The 16,649-nt window shown below is 37.3% G+C and overlaps 1 protein-coding gene across 1 annotated transcript in view; it reads left to right on the top strand.

Moving 5' to 3' along the window:
* Window positions 1–16,649, top strand: part of LOC104493301 (collagen alpha-1(XI) chain) — a gene marked incomplete at both ends in the record, with an annotated part of 49,954 nt that overhangs the window by 11,036 nt on the left and 22,269 nt on the right. The window contains 8 exons of the mRNA XM_010135955.1: window positions 7,492–7,599; window positions 8,036–8,143; window positions 9,174–9,227; window positions 12,887–12,940; window positions 13,696–13,803; window positions 15,165–15,218; window positions 16,168–16,221; window positions 16,321–16,374. Of these exons, the coding sequence (XP_010134257.1) occupies window positions 7,492–7,599; window positions 8,036–8,143; window positions 9,174–9,227; window positions 12,887–12,940; window positions 13,696–13,803; window positions 15,165–15,218; window positions 16,168–16,221; window positions 16,321–16,374 (594 nt within the window). The remainder of the gene's footprint in view (window positions 1–7,491; window positions 7,600–8,035; window positions 8,144–9,173; window positions 9,228–12,886; window positions 12,941–13,695; window positions 13,804–15,164; window positions 15,219–16,167; window positions 16,222–16,320; window positions 16,375–16,649) is intronic.

The following is a 16,649-nucleotide window of genomic DNA, read 5'->3' as shown; positions in this document are numbered from 1 at the left end:
CCTTCTTTCTGGGCTCAAATTTACTCACAAATGCTGTATCTCCTCCCCACAAGTGACACAGGGGGAACAGGGAAAGGAGGTTGAGTCACAGAATCACATATTGTCTCTGTTGCTCCTTCCTGCTCACACCCTTCCACTGCTCCAGCATAGCATCCCACCCACATGAAGCAGTTCTCCAAAATCTTCTCCAGCATGGATCCTTCCCATGGGCTGCAGTTCTTCACAAACTGCTCCAGCACGGATCCTTTCCACAGGTGCAGTCCTTCAGAAACGGACTGCTCCAGCATGAGTCCCCACGGGATCACAGGTCCTGCCAGGAGCCTGCTCCAGCGTGGTCTCTCACAGGGTCACAGCCTCCTTCAGAAACATCCACCTGCACTGGCATGGGGTCTATGTCTAGCCCACCCTTCACCTCCATGGGCTGCAGGGGGACAGCCTACCCCACCATGGTCTTCATCACAGGCTCTGCTCTGGTGCCTGGAGCATCTCCTTCCCCTCCTCCTTCACTGGCCTTGATGTCTGCAGGTTTTTTCGCTCACATATTCTCACTTTCACTTCCAACTGCTGTTGCAAAGGGGATTTTTCCCACTTCTTAAATATGTTATCACAGAGGTGCTACAACTGTCATTGATTAGCTCAGTTTTGGCTAGCAGTGGGTCCTTCTTTCATTTATTTTAACTTATTGTGTAACATTTTTTTTTTTTAGTTTGGGATAGTAGAATGTTTCATACATTAAAGAATAAACTAATAAATATTCTATTCATCTTCGGTAATTTCTGTATAGTTGGGAAATGTCACATAGCCTGTTTCTTTCTACCACTATTTTATAATTTTTTATTTATTTGCTATCTTAGAAAAAAAAAAGTTTGAAGACAGTCCTCTCAAAATCTATTGAGATTTTTCACTTGGAATTTGGAGACTTCAACATACTTAAAGAAGGGAACACATATTAATCCTGTTTAGAAGTGCTCTGAAATTCGTACAGAGAATGATACAGCAGCAACCACACTATACCATTATTTTTGCCACAGCATCTACATTGAAAAAAATATTTTTCAATGAAATTTAGATTCTGTAGGAAAAGGGAAAAATTGTAAAGCAAACAAGAACTTTAAGAAAGCAAGATGAGCATTGTAAAAAAGAATCTTGTTTTGGAAAATAGTAACATGCAACTTGAAATCTACCATTGAACTCCATGTGAAAATAGATCATGCAAGAATGTAAGAATGGCTTATTAACAACAGTTTATGGCTATGTGGAAAAATGATACATTATAGAATTACTTCAGAATTTTAGAAGGTAAGATGACCAAAACCATCCATTGCTTTCAAGACTATCGTTACTGTACTTCTTGAGTGGACCGTGCCTATAGATAGGATCAGTGAAACCGTTACAAATTATGTTTCCTTGGCTAATAACAGCTATGTAAAATCATATCATGCAGTAATATTCCTTCTCAAAATTTTAAGCTCAACATAGGCATAAAAATGTACTTGCCACCTTTTTGTGTTGTTGTAGCTGGGTTTTTTTCTTTATGAAAAGCAGTGATATGTACTCATTCGTCAAAAACAGTACATTATTCTCCTATGAGTAGTGTGAATAGGCTTTTTCAGGATGGTCCTGTGCTCAGCAGTTGTCTACATTTAGATTTTTGTGTCATGTTTGGACTTCTATTTACACCTCTGCTGCCTATTTCACTTCAGTTTCTGGTATCTGCTGAAAAATATTGAAGTAGGATGTGTAATCTGTTGTCATTTTTTTATGCAAGGAAGTTCTACAAGGATGCACTGGTATTCAAAACATGGTACAGTTATTCCCAAACATGAATTTTTTAGATTTTGACAGTCATCTTGACAACTTATTTGTTTCATTCAGTGTAACTGAAGTAAAAAAAAAAATCAGCACATATATTTCTGTGAAACAAAACAGTAATGGAGGAGCTGAAAATCTATGTATTTCAACAATAAAGCTATCTTATGTCCCTGCAATTCATATGGAAATCAGAATGGATTAAACAAGAAGGGAAAAAACCAGCATAGTATAAAGGTTCTTGCTTTTGGATTATTTCTACATTATTGGAAAAGATCTGGTGTAGCACAATTTTAAGATTTACTTCTTAATTTCTTAATACTTGGGACTTGACTTCTTAAAATTAATTATTGAATTCTTAACGTCTTTAATTTTCTATTCTGTAAACCAAGAACTTGAGTTTGTGGTTTACAGTTCTTAACCCCATGTAGTATGTATATATTTCCAAAAGTCACCAAATCAAGGTGGCTAGGAATGGAATGGAATGGAATGGAATGGAATGGAATGGAATGGAATGGAATGGAATGGAATGGAATGGAATGGAAGCTAGTAGGGACAGTCAGAAGGGATACCATCCCACCCCATCTGGAGAACCTGAACTGTTAGAAGAAAGGATGAATGAAAATCGAGCATAGACCAGAATAGCCTCTTCAATCTAAAGGTCATGTCTTGATTTTTTGTTAAAGGAGTCCTTAAAGCTGGATTAACCTCTCAAGCAGATAGTTAGTTCAGGTGTAATGAACCAGAACTCTTCTAAGCATGCACAAACCAGACATCACCATACACCTGACATTTCAGACACCCCACTTTCCCAGACAGGATGCCCACACAGTAGCTGTGCCACTTCCATCACAGTTTCTCATAAATATACATCACATCAGGTTGTGAGGCAAAAGCTCTTCTCTTTGTTTAGTGACGGTTGACCATATTGTGAAATACATCGTGTTTAAATTTAGATGCAGATGGACCATGTTTTTCTAATTCTTATAGGGTGTCTATGCATTAATGTTTTAGTCAAAAATTCAGAGCTTTTTTGAGGTGAACGTCTTAATCATCTCCAATTACCATCCTGGTTCAAATCATGGATCTCTCCTGGAGCTCATAAGCACTATTCGTTTCATGTGAAATTAAATTGGAAGAGAAATTCCAGGAGCTTCTAATACCCACCAGCTAACGGGATTTCAGTGCCACACTGGAATTATTGTGAAATATAGTCCAGAAATTCACAGCATATGGGTGTCAGGAGCACAGTACCAACTTCTTCTCGTTATAAATCCATTCCTGTTGGGGCCACAGTTCCTGCTAAGGTAAACATAGTCACAGAAAGAGTCACTTAAGAAGATCAGAATTTTTTGCATACTGTGTTTCTGATCTTTGAGAAATAGATGTAATGGTATCAGGAAATATGAGCAGTGTGGAAAGAGAATTTGAAGGGTAAACTTTTTTTTTAAGTATACTTTGAGTTCACTGTAGCGCGGGCAGGCCCACTTGAGGCACAAGCAGCACCAAGCTGCCCGGAGAGCGTTCCAGAAGTCCTAGTGTGTTTTTTTTCTATTTCATCTTTATTTATTAACTTATTATCGTGAAAGCATTTCTCAGTAAAAAAAAAAAAAAGATGGATATATGCCTTACAGGCCTACAGGGTTTCTGTGCATCTGCAAGGATCACAATTAAAACACAATAGCTTCCTTTTTTTCCACAGTAGCTCATAGCAGATTGTGAGTATTAAATAGTCCTAAAATATTTCCCATCTTTTTTTAGCTAACAGAGGGCACACACAGAAGTATAATTCTAATGGAGTCCTTGTTTGCCATTTATAATAGGAAGAGAATTCATGCCACTGAATGATTTTTCTCCGATTCCCTGCCAATTCCTTCTAACTAGCATATATAGTCAATTATAAGCTTTATTTGGCTAGTGCGTGCAGCTGCGAGCACACCAAACACGTGACCTCTGCAAATACTGGCCGTGCCAATTTCTGTGCTTAGAGAGATTGGGTCAAAAGAAAGAGATGCATCAATGCACTCCAGAGCAAAGTTTTTTCTTGGTTTTGGTTGTTGTTGTTGTTGTGGGCTTCTGGTTTTTGGTTTGGTTTTTGTTTGGTTTTTTGGGTTTTTTTAAACAGTTCTCTTTTTTCTGCTAAGTCCGTCTTCTGTTTGTTTTCTTCCCTTGTCATACTACTGTGTGGAATGCTGAACGCTGGTGAAGGCTCTTCGGAATGTCAAGCAGTCATTTTTCATTAGCTCATGTAGGAGTAGGATGCCTAAACGGGACTCAGAATAAGCCAGCTGTAGGCAACCCAATTATCAGTACTGAGCTATCTAGAAATATCTTCCTCTGTCTGATAACATTTTTCAGTCATGAGGATCTTCACTTGTTGAGCATTTTGTTAACTATCAGTAAAAAGTATTACTACTACGTAATGTATACGCTAGCTATAATTACATATCTCTTCCAGAAAGTGAGATAATTCATTATATTACTAATGAGTTTACAGTCTGTATAATAGAAATACAAGACACAACATGACATTTCCATTCTGTAGCAAAGTTTGTTACTTCCTATATTACAAACTAATAAAAACATTCCAGGCTGTGAGTACCACTGCACAACCACAGGTTGACAAGGAGTTCAGTAATGTAAGGGGATTGTTACATAGTGGGACAGAGTGACAAAAGATAACATAGAAAGAGAGAACAGACTTAGGAAGCTGCCTAAAATGCTTTTCTGAGTTGTGACTATAATGCGTTAGGCTTTGATCAGAGGCCATTCTCCCAGAGAAAAGAGAGGATCCTTGAAAACAAAAGGTGTACTTCCTGTTCATAACTCATGTGAAATTTAAGTATAACAAATAAAAATTATGCAAAGATAAATGTCAAAAGGTGGCTGAGTAAAAAGAGCTACTTGAAATTATGGCCACTGTCTGATATAGGAAAATCTATAAATTATTCGAATTCTTTTCCACTCTATTCTTGCATCATACTGATGAGATGACCTAAAATTGTTCGGCTTATGAGAGCTGACAAGATCAGAGACCATGGTAGTATGGCTGCAGGGTAGTGAATTTTTCTTGTCGAATGCACTGAAATCTTTGTTACTAAAATAATAGACACAGGACTGAAACTTAGGCACCCACACAGACTTAAAAAACTCGCAACTCATGGAAGAATAAAGTTATCTATGATCCCTGCACAAATACCTTTTTTGAACACTAGTGCAAAATTAGATCTTACTGAGATAATTTGCAAAAATACTTGGAGCAACCATTCAGCATTCTCTTCTGCCACATTTAGCTGCAGGGAAAAGCACCTTATTATGGAATTAGTACCAGGGTCGGTCAAGGAATAGTGTGTCATGAATTAAAAGCAAAAATTTGGCCCTCATAGGTGGAAGGATCTTAAAATTTCAGTGTTTCAAAAGCCAGCAAATTTGATCTGCTTAAACATGGGAGAGAAAAAAAAAACAAAAAAATCCCCGCTATTCAGAGCCTCAGGCTACACCACCTATTACTTATCCATTCCATGTTATATGGAATATATCATATATCTCATTTCCAGTATATCAGCTGGAAAAGTGAAAATACCAGTAACTTCAAAATGTTACAAAATATCTTGTAGGTGTCAAGCTGAAAAGCTGAGAAAATATTACTGTACAGCAAACAAACCTTTACCAGTGCTCTACTGATGTAAAAATTGTGAATTAGTTAAACGACAGAAAACAAAAATGATGCAAAAATGTGAAAATAAGGAAATCGAGGGGGAGAGGACAGTTCTTTTTGCTTCTCAGTTTCCAGTGAGTCCACAAATTTGAAGGTTAACTGCATTGCTGATAGTGAAATAGTTTTTCCCAGTAGACTTGTAAGCACAAGATTAGCTCGTACACAGAATATAATGCCCCAGAATACTCCATCGTCTTTGTTCCCATACTGCCCTATGTACAGGACGCAGGGTGGATGCACAGCATCTTGAATCCTTAGGAAGTATCAGGACGGGCAAAGCTGGATTTCCTGTCAGAGTTCTCAGCCAGTGATGCTGCAAAAAAGCACAAAGAAGCTCTACCATTCTCCGTGCTCTGCCTGTATCCAGGAGAGCGTCATGTTTCTGTCTCTGCACGTGCCTGTCTCTTGTGGAGAGACAGAAGAAAGCAGGTTAGATGGCAGTTAACCTCTGTATCCAGACACGAGAAGTTTTCCCCTGTGCTATCATGAATCCACTTCACAAGTACAGAAGATCTGCCTGTATGATCAAGGAGATATTAGGAATTCAAGTGTCTTTTGCGCTGTCATTTTCTTGCTGTAATGTGCCTCCGAACAGGTGTCCATTTCTTTGCTTAGGACATGCAGAGAACTTTAGTTATAAATCACTGTATGGAAATTAACCCAGCTTGCAGAAAGGATTTAAAATCTGTACTCCACATTGTGGCTTTTGACTAAATTATTAAAAGAATACAGAGAAATAAAAATTTAACATTTTGATTCTGAAATTCCATTTGTTTGAGTAGAAGTTCCAAGCTACACTGTTATCTGTTACCTTGTATCCTTTTAGAAAGGTTTTTTAGTGACAGAACAACTTGTTTCCTTTCCTTTTTTCCTCTTCATCACTAATTAAAAGTATATACCATATGTATCCTTAGAAAGTGCAATAAATAAGACAGGAAAAAAATTAATCCAGCCTAGGTACCTCTAGGTTTTTAGAGCACTGCAGATTTGTACTCACCTACTCATCCTCTCCATTTTGTCTAGTTAGCTCAATCCGATGGAAACCATGCAGGCGCCAATGAAATTAATTTCATGGTTCTGTGGCAGATTGACATATTTAAAAGAAAGGTTGTCTTTTTATGGAACAGCCACAAGCCCCACACAGCTTCAAAAGAAAGAACTGACAGAGAAGATAGAAACTAAATTTTCACTATGGATCTTTGGTAGTTTCAGATAGAAAAAAATAACTTATTTAGACAATTAAAGAAATACAGCAAAGACATTTAAAATTGAGACTTATTGATGTTAGAGTAAAAAACATTCCTCTCTGCTATTACTGTCTTTAAAAATATATTCTAGAATACCAAATTCCAGGGTTTTTTCCTCATATAGCACCTGCCTTTTTCCCTTTAATTTGCAGTCAGTATTAGATTTTTAAGAACTTCTGTACTTACCTAAAGATACCTGTACATCCAAGCCTTCTCCGTATGACACATGAAATAAATTGTTATACTTCAACAGATTTTTACAGAGGTGAATTGAAATGCAAAAACATAATCATTACAGCATTATACAGCATAAAACTTGACTAAAAATTTGGGTTGTGGCGTGGTTTAGTTCTGTATTTTAATATGGTGAATATTCTTTCATCAAAGTAGTATGTTACTGTATTTTGGAAACACAGAGGGAAAAAAGTTCTGAAAATAGGCTGAAGCACACTCCTGTTATGATGAACAAATTCAGGAAAGGGTATTTATGAAAAAATAAAGTTAAAATGAGTATTGAATGAGAACTATTGAGTGTGAACTTCAGGTTAGTTCTTTCAGGCTTTTTCTTTACTTGCACACCCACTGAATGTGTACCCTTCTGCCAGCTGGAATATCGCTCCATAACAGGTGTCTTCTCTGCTGGCCTGGATCGTGAAAACCACCAACAGTTCTCATGTCTATGCCAGAATTCTCTTACACGTTTTGATTTCTTTCCAGGGTTCACCGGGGGAACGTGGAGCAGCAGGCACTGCTGGCCCAATTGGTTTACCAGGTCGTCCTGGACCTCAGGGTCCTCCAGGCCCCGCAGGGGAGAAGGGTGCTCCCGTAAGTAATCGCAGTCACAGAAATCTATCACAGACTGCTAAATCTAGCACAGAATTTTCATTACTTTTTCCCACTCTACCCATTAAACATCTCAGAATACCTGACTGATTCCTTTTATATTTACAATTAAGCAAATAGTAAAACATTTATTGTCATAATCTCTGACACCCAAGAAGGGCTAAACCCATTTTTATCACAGCAGGGTCTGAATATAGTAAAAATGCTTGTCAAATCAGTCTTTCATTAAAACTTTGTACCCAGCCACTCTGCATTAGAGCACAAATTCTATTATTACTTGGTATAATTTTCTGATGCATTCTCTTCCTTTTATCATTTCCATTCTGATTTGTTTTTTCATTTTGTATTGGTAATCTGATTCTCCGTATTGAAATCTTCATTATAATAATGTGGATCACTTCCTTTTCTTCAAAACCAGGGTGAAAAAGGTCCTCAAGGTCCAGCTGGACGTGATGGAGTACAGGGTCCTGTAGGACTTCCTGGTCCTGCTGGTCCTAGTGGTTCTCCCGGAGAAGACGGTGACAAGGTGAATCGTTATAATTGGTATTAGTGCATCTGTGAGAAATTCTGTCAGTACAGTTCTCTGGTCGTAACTTTCCTCACAGTAAATATGGCAACAAAACAACTCTTAACCCTGTCTCCCACAAACTCCCTCCACTCACTGCAAAAAAGATAAAAAAACCCTTCTATAATCAGATGTCTAAAGGACAGATGCCATGGGGCATTGGGATTTGTGTTCAAGAACTAGTACACTAACATTTATTCTGGCAAAGAAACAAGAATCAAAGTGTGGCAAAATAAATCAAGACCTATTTTAGAAACTTGGTTTGCTGAGTGAGTAAGGTAAAATGTTCTCAGTAACGTCGTGATTCGGATATGTTGACGGTGTGAAAATAATACGTTCACAGTGGAGATATTCTGTTGGCTTCTGGTAGAACTTAGAACATGGCACCTTTAAGGATTATCTTGCATGTTTGCTTGATCCTGCAGTGTTCTGTTAGTTAGTGTAGGGTAAAGGTAAGGACTTCGACGTTCGCTTTTGTGAGGTGTGAGTCTTAATTATCCCACAGAGAATATTTTCTGTGACTTAAATTAATTGTCTTTTATTATTGTATAGAGAAAACTTTTTTCTGGCATGGTTTCCTGGTGATCTGAATAATTTTGAAGTTTTGAAGACTTGCGCACTACAGCGAGAAGCAGTCGTTCAGTCACATACAGTTAGATGAGTCTGTAAATCAAGGTGCTTTCATTATAAGTTCCTATTGAAGGTGACATGAGGAACATGATTTCCTTTTTCCATTAGTACTCAGCTGCACTACACTTCAAAGCCAGGCCTTGTTGCCCTTTGCGGTACAGCAATCAATATCTGGATTAATATGACATACTGTTGGTCGATACGGAATTGCCCCCTTTAGGCCTTCACACTTGAAGAAGCAGCATAAAACACAGAATAATCATATCAAAGGGAACTTTTAAAGCTACCGTGGAACTGACTGCAGCTAAGTGTGAAGGAGACCATTTTAAACAGAAGTTTAACTTGTAACTTTCAATTACAGGGTGAAATTGGTGAACCAGGTCAGAAAGGTAGTAAAGGCGACAAGGGAGAAAACGTGAGTAGCAAAATCCTTTGTCCATTACAAATCCTTTGCTCCTCTGTTCTTCATAAATAAAAGGTATTCATGCATGAAGTATGCATGTAGCCTTGCTACATAAATGAACGGATACAAAGACACACTTTTAAAATGTTTCTTTAAAATAGCGTTGAGTATTAATGCAACACTAGAGGGTTGTACTTATAAAGCCGTGCATATATTTAGTATTTCTTGTATTTCTTGATCTCACAGAATCATTTAAAAATAAATAGGTAAGCTACATTCCTAAGCACCTTTTCTATATAATTTTAATGCACCCATTCCACATTTGACCTGGGAGAGACCAAAAATATACGTACATTCTTTTACTTTGTTTAACTTAACTTCACTGAGTGGCTTGTGTGAACATACCCAGCTTTAGCTTATTAGCCATAATGATGAAGAATATAAAAAAATCAGTAGAGAAATCTCCTATTACAGTTTTAAATTTTGTAAAGAATACCTAATTCTTGGAAAGCACACAACTGATTGCAACATTTCAGAACAGCGAAGACCTCAGATGAAATGGCTCCTATGAGTTTTCAGAGATTATCACTAGGCCTGTTAGTGGACTTTGGACTAATCCGGCTTCTGCTGATTTAATTTGAAATGGTTTTGTCTTCAAAATGGTTTCTAAAGTTCAAGGACTTCCTCTTTTAATTGAGACCAGAAATATAAAAATAAGGTTTTTCCATTGTAAAATTTGAAACTAGAAATAAATAGCAATTTTTTTTTTCTGATAGATTTTGGTTTCTTTCCGAAAAAATCAGAAAAGGTTTGTTTTCACTTCTGTTCAATTTCAAGATAAACTGGCATTTTACTTGAATAATTTTCCTTAAGGAAAAATGGAGAAGTAATTGCAGAAAGATTTCTCTTAATTATTACATCTCATCAGTGTTCACAGTTAGCAAAGCTCAGAACTCAGCATAGGGTTATATTTAGTGTCTTGAAAACACTGTGCTTATTATGATTAACAACTTACAGACCATCATAAAAGTAGATTGCTTCCAAAAATGACACCAAATTTATGGCTAATACATACAGTATGGCTTATACATACAGATTCAAGCAAATCATAGTTTTATGATAATTTCCTAGAAAAAATGTGGCAACAAAACGTGCAAAAAAATTACGAGAGTTTTTTTTGAACAGCTTGTGCTTTTCAGTTATTTATGTGATACTTTTTCAGTTTCCAGTGCAGAAAACACATATTTTTCACAATCTTGTTTTATTAGATCAAATCACAAGTGCTATAATAAACTATTTGCAATGCTCTGTTAACACAAGGGATATAATATTATACATGTGGCCGAGAGAGCACTTCTGTTATAAACCCCAGCTTTCCAAGAAACATACATGTAACAAAGTTGTAAAGAAATTTGCTTCAGTCTAAAACTACTCCTGCTTAATCTGAGCTGAATGCTTTGGTTAATTTTGCAAAATAGATTTATCAAATGAATTCTTTAAATTCAATTTAAATTCAATTCTTTAAATTCAATTCTTTAAAGTCAGTTTTAAAACTATGGACTCGTTCCCAGCTAACTGAAAATGACTCCTACTCTACTGCTGTTGCAGTTGTAAACCAGCTGTGAGATACATAGCGATGTATGCAGCAACTCTTTGTCCACCTGAAGAGCTTCACAGCAGTACCGGTCCTGTGTACTCAGCAAAATCTGGCATTTACAGGAAAGGGCAGAGGAAGCTTATGAAGCAGGTCGTGGGCCAGTTCCACTTCAGGCTTTGCATGTGATCACATGCATATCCTTCTGTTTTCCTCTTTGATATGTCTCTGCATTAGAGATTCTTCTGCATCGGAGAAATTCAGAAAAAACACATGCTGCTGTTTTCTATTTCAGATCATTTTAGCATAGCTAGTTATGCTGAGCATTAGACTGTGACCACAGTTCCCATAGTGAGTACTAATGTATTTGGGCATGTTCCAGCAGACCTGCTTTACAAATAAAGTGTCTGCAGCATAATAATTTGAAAATGTATCCTGTCCTCTCAGTCTCAAGGTTTAAGGCATTTGAGAATATAATATGTTTTCCTTAAAATACAGGATTCGGTCTTGAGACCTGCTTAGTTGGAGTGAACATTACCCCATTTGAAGTTACGTGTGTTGAATCCTATTTGCCCTCAATTGCAGTCATTCAACCCTGACAATTTCAGAATGTGTTTATTTCAAATCTGCTTTCCTTTCAACATGCTGACAGATGTATATTGGGACAAGGAGGAAAGGCCATGTTGGTCACCTCTGAAAGATTCTGAAGAGGAAGTAAGTACCTAGTTCTGAAATCACAGGACATAAAGAATAGACATTCACAATACTTAGACACCCACAAAAGCCTTGGTGAGCGTTTACAGCCTAATTAAAGCAAGGTCCCTGGGCAAAGATGAATTGATCTCTTTCCTGTTTAAGAAGAGCTGGAAACATCTTCAACTCGCCACTGAAACTAACAAGGATTTATTTTGGCGGGCTTAACAATACTGTGCCTACCAAAAAATCCTGTGTTGCCATATCCTAGCTAGGACAGCACAATTTTACTGTTTTGTACACCCTCTCTTGATCTGCAAAACATCCACAGCTACCACGGCTGTCTCTGTTGACTGAAGATTGTTTCTTGATGGTTCTGAGCAGTCTCTCTCCGTTTGCCCTCCAGAGCAAGCGAAAGAAGAGCCTGGCCGTGTTGCAACGTACCTTCCAACAATTGTGTAGCTCTCAGTCTGGGCCCTATAAAATGAAGGGCCAGGTGGAAGCATCCTGCAGAATGTAGAAGCAGTCTGTCCCAATATGATTATTTTTTTAACAATTCATGCGTACTCTTATCCCTGAAAGCATAAGGTTTTATGTTTTCTTAGCCTCACTCTTTATCAGTCTACTCTCTCTAGCTGGTGCAAAAACCAGATTCAACCTACCACAGAAATTAACCCCATCATAAACTAGTATCTTGCATTCCCATACTGTTAGATATCTTTATTACATCACATCTGCATAACTGATTTCTAAATTATGTGCAATATAACTTAGGAAGTTATTCTGTAAGGAGACTGATAAAATTAAGTTCCTCAGAGACATATCTTTTGCCATTCTATTGTAAAGAAACTTAATATCAAAGAGAACATGACTCCCAGTGCTCAATAAGAATTTACTTTTTCATGTCTCCTGAAGGTCAAAATAAGCTTTGTACTGTTGCAAAAACCATTTGCAATTTCATAAAAACTAGTCCAAATAACAAGCATTCAATTTAAAGATAGATTGTTAGATGATGCTTTAAAAGTTGAATTATTCTGCACAGATCTCATGGAAAGGTCCGATATTTTTAATTGTGAAAAAATATTTTTCATTTTGATTCATGTTTCCATGGGAATCTTATTTTAAACATTCTGAAACATGACAAATGTGCTTTCAATAAATGTCAGTATTAAGTCTATTATAATGTGGAAAACTGATTTTTTGAGAGATAAACAAATGCTGATTGTACGGAATGGAAAAGACTTGTGAATAATGCTACGTTTTCTATGGAGAAGTGCTTAATAGACCTTGATGGTGCAAATAGGGTTGTCTCTGTATTTGCTTTTAATCTCATTCCAGATGCCATAATCACTAACTTTTCCTTTTGGATGTTTGTTTATTGCAGGGTCCTCCAGGTCCACCAGGTCTCCAGGGTCCTGTTGGTGCCCCTGGTATAGCTGTAAGTAGCTTATTCAGAGCAAGCCCCAATCTTGCCACAACTCATCTGTTACTTAGAAGTCCTTTGACCTGCATGCTCTTTGCTCATAAATATATTTCAGTATCACTATTAACAGGTCTATCATTGTCCCCTTACGTGCAGTTTTTTATTGTAAACAAGCCTGCATCAGTGTTATTTTATTGCACATTTACAGCAGGGCAATAATTTGAAGGAACTATTAAAAAATAAATAGTGTAAATGATGAATGGAGCCCATGTTTTCAGTGAACTTGTCTGATGGTTTGTATGACAGCCAGTGGTAAAATAAGCTCTGCATCAAATGCATTTAAAAGGGAGTATCTCTTTTTAAAATCCACCCAACACCAGGTGGGTTGGGGGGTTTTATTTGGTTTTTTTTTTTAATTTACTTAGAAGGCTTTGAATTTTCTACCATGAAGACTGATAGAACTATATGTTAATCATATTTACTAATATGTAGGTATTCAGCAGCTGGAATGATTATGCAGATGTGAAAGAGAAGAGGTATTCAAGGAAAATTTTTGTGAGACGTGCAGTATTATTTGGCCTACGTTAAACCAGGGCATATGCTGGTATAATATTTGCGGAGCAGATTTCACTCAATCAAGGAGGTGTACATGCGTTTGTAAAGACATTAGGAGTGATTCTGAGCCCTCTTGTAGTTGTTTTCCTGCCATTTCTGTGGAGATTGTTATTATCAGATCTGTGATATTTTTGCTTTTTGCTGTTTCCAAACAGGGAGGTGATGGGGAGCCAGGCCCAAGAGGTCAGCAAGGGATGTTTGGGCAAAAAGGCGATGAAGGTCCTCGAGGCTTCCCTGGTCCTCCAGGCCCTATTGGCTTGCAGGTAAATTCCTTTATTATTTTACCCTCCACCTGTAAGAATGATAGTTGATACGAACTGAAAGATCTGATATTCATGGAATTCATGTATTAATTGCAGTTTTAATGCTGAAGGAGATTGGTAGGATGTTCTGAAACAGAATTCCTGGCTCATTTACTGTATTTTCACAATAGGTTTTGGCAACATAGTGTGTTTCTCGGTGATACCAAGAAAGATTAGCAGAACTCAATGCTCATACACTGCTGCCATCAATGGCACATTCCTATAGTTCCATGTTTCTTCCTTGTAAAATTAGTGTTTTGTAAGACAAAAACCTCAAAGCAAGCACACAGTAAAGTGTAGTCTTCTCAGTGCTGCATTCAGAGAATTACAGTTGAAAATCCTGCTTTTCAGAAGCTTAATTTGCTTAAATATAACAAAACGAAGAACAAGATATTTAGGACCTTTGATTCATTTCCATGTAATTAACATTAGAGCGCAGAACACTTTGAAACTATTTCTAATTCATACATTACGTTGTAATCTGAGTCATATATACTCTCTTTTAACACATGGAAAATCATAGCAATAGCGTTTGGATATCCTAAACAGTGTGTCTCCTTTCTGTCCACCATGCATGGACTGACCCATCTCTCACTAAGCCAGACCTTAACCTCTACCTACCAATTTTTAAATTCTATTACATAATGCAGTTCACAAAACCTACAATGAAGTTTATAAAAAATTGCAAACCTCCATGGAATATGAACAGTTCATTACTGCACCAACACATCTGTCTTGTGGAGATTCATATTGCCTTTGAAATTGGAAACATCTTTATTGTCAGAAACAATAACTCAGAAAAAAATTATTCCTCAATTTTATTGTGAATTGTTTTTTAGTATTTTTAAAAGAGTGAAAATTAGCCTTGCTATTTTTCTCAGATCTAGGATATAGTTTCAGTTTATGTTTTTCAATAAAGTTTGCCTTCACATTTTAAGCTTAATGAGCAATAAGCTACGTAAATGTAAATATCAGTTGGTTTGAGACTTACACAAATGAAATATTTTAAATGAGGAATTTTATGGCAGCGTTTTTAAAGTCAGCCACCCTAGCATTTCTGTGTCCATTTTTTTTTTTTCAAAACTTTTCTGCCTCACCAGGTTTAAGCATTCTAGGACTACCTATACACTTGCTGTAATATAAAAAACTCTTTTTCTTTTTTTTTTCCGTTTTGAAGCAAATAGGTTTTGTTTTCTTGTTTCCCTCCCTGCAAGTTCCCAAGTTTCACATATAGATCTGGTTTATGTTGTTTCATATTGATTTATAACTCATCATTCCAGACACCCTACTAATAGTTTCCTTTTCTCTTCCATGTGTTTTAGGGTCTGCCTGGCCCACCAGGTGAAAAGGGTGAAAATGGTGATGTGGGCCCAATGGTAAGACTCCTTCCCCATTGGTCGTTCTGAAGGACTTAAGTATTGTCCATCTATTATTGTGTTTTCCCTGTAGCTCACAATTTTATAAGATACTCCTGAATGCGCCTGTATATTAAATATTCTGTGTAGCATAAACTCTCTTTGGGATTTAATTTGCTTTCGCACATCTATCTCCTCATCTTTAATATCAAGGTTTATATAACTTCAGCAAATACTCTGAAGAGCAGGTAGCAAAGCAGATGTGTTTCTGAGACAGGACAGTGACAAGCAGGTCCGGAAAGAAAGATAAAAAGGAGAGACCACTGCACCGGCAGGGTCAGGGCAGCTTTTCTGAAATTCAGAGCATTGTACCTTAGCGGCAGGTAATTGCAGGCTAGAAGATGGTAAACAGTATTTGGCTATGTTTAGCTGTTTCTCCGGGTGATCTTGAGACTACGTTTTCCATCTTCTTATCCTGTTGACCGAACGCCTTCTTGGCTGGTTCTGACTCAGATGCGAGCTATCTGTGGTATACATTTGCCTCCAACACTGTCAAGCCTGGATGCTTTGATATTGCCCATCTGCAGGCACCATGGTGCAATACTGTCACAGGGCTGTTGGCAGACATATAAGCTACTCCAAGGTCTTTGCACATTGGAATGTGTGTGCAGGTAACCTGCAGGGAAAATACAATGCAGGAAAACAATCCTTAGGAGTCCTAAGCATCAGATCATTTCCAGCTCAGTTACTGTACAACACAGCCTGGAACCCCTGTCATCTTGGGAACTCATGCGATGGGTGACAATCCAACCTCTGCTGTTGTTTTTTGGGTTTTGGTTTTTTTTTTCATAGCACTGTGAAGATGAAAAGTCCTCTACAAATTAAGTATATTAATTTTCATTGGCTGAAAAAGCCCCACTGGAGTTATACTTTACGACTGTAACTATATCAAATTGTCTTTTTCATACAGGGTCCACCTGGTCCCCCAGGTCCAAGAGGTCCCCAGGGCCCGAATGGAGCTGATGTAAGAATTAACCTATTTTACTTCTCTCAGTAATTCAGTAATAAGCACTATATTTGGGAAAACTATATTTGAGATAACTGTCATCTTTTATCATTCTAGGGTCCTCAAGGCCCCCCAGGTTCAATTGGATCTGTTGGAGGTGTTGGTGAAAAGGTGAGTGTTGATAATAATCTCCTAGAAAGAGAAAAACATTGGAATAGGAATATGAATATACATTTTGATTCTTCTTTGGACCTATATAGCTATATTACAGTTCCCAAGTATCCTTCATTGACTTACTAATTGTTCTTAGTGAACTAGCTGTACTCCTAATGGCTGAAATACCACAGCTGGTCTTTTTTAATTCATATTTTACATCACAAAAATATTTAACAATCAGAGGGAAAAGCATTGGAGCAGAAAAGGTAGTTTTCAGGTGAAGGATTAAA

Source organism: Buceros rhinoceros, unplaced genomic scaffold (genome assembly GCF_000710305.1).
Source record: "Buceros rhinoceros silvestris isolate BGI_N320 unplaced genomic scaffold, ASM71030v1 scaffold14315, whole genome shotgun sequence".
Lineage (NCBI taxonomy): Eukaryota > Metazoa > Chordata > Aves > Bucerotiformes > Bucerotidae > Buceros > Buceros rhinoceros.
Note: the sequence above shows the minus strand (reverse complement) of the source record. Positions and strands in the feature narration are given on the sequence as shown.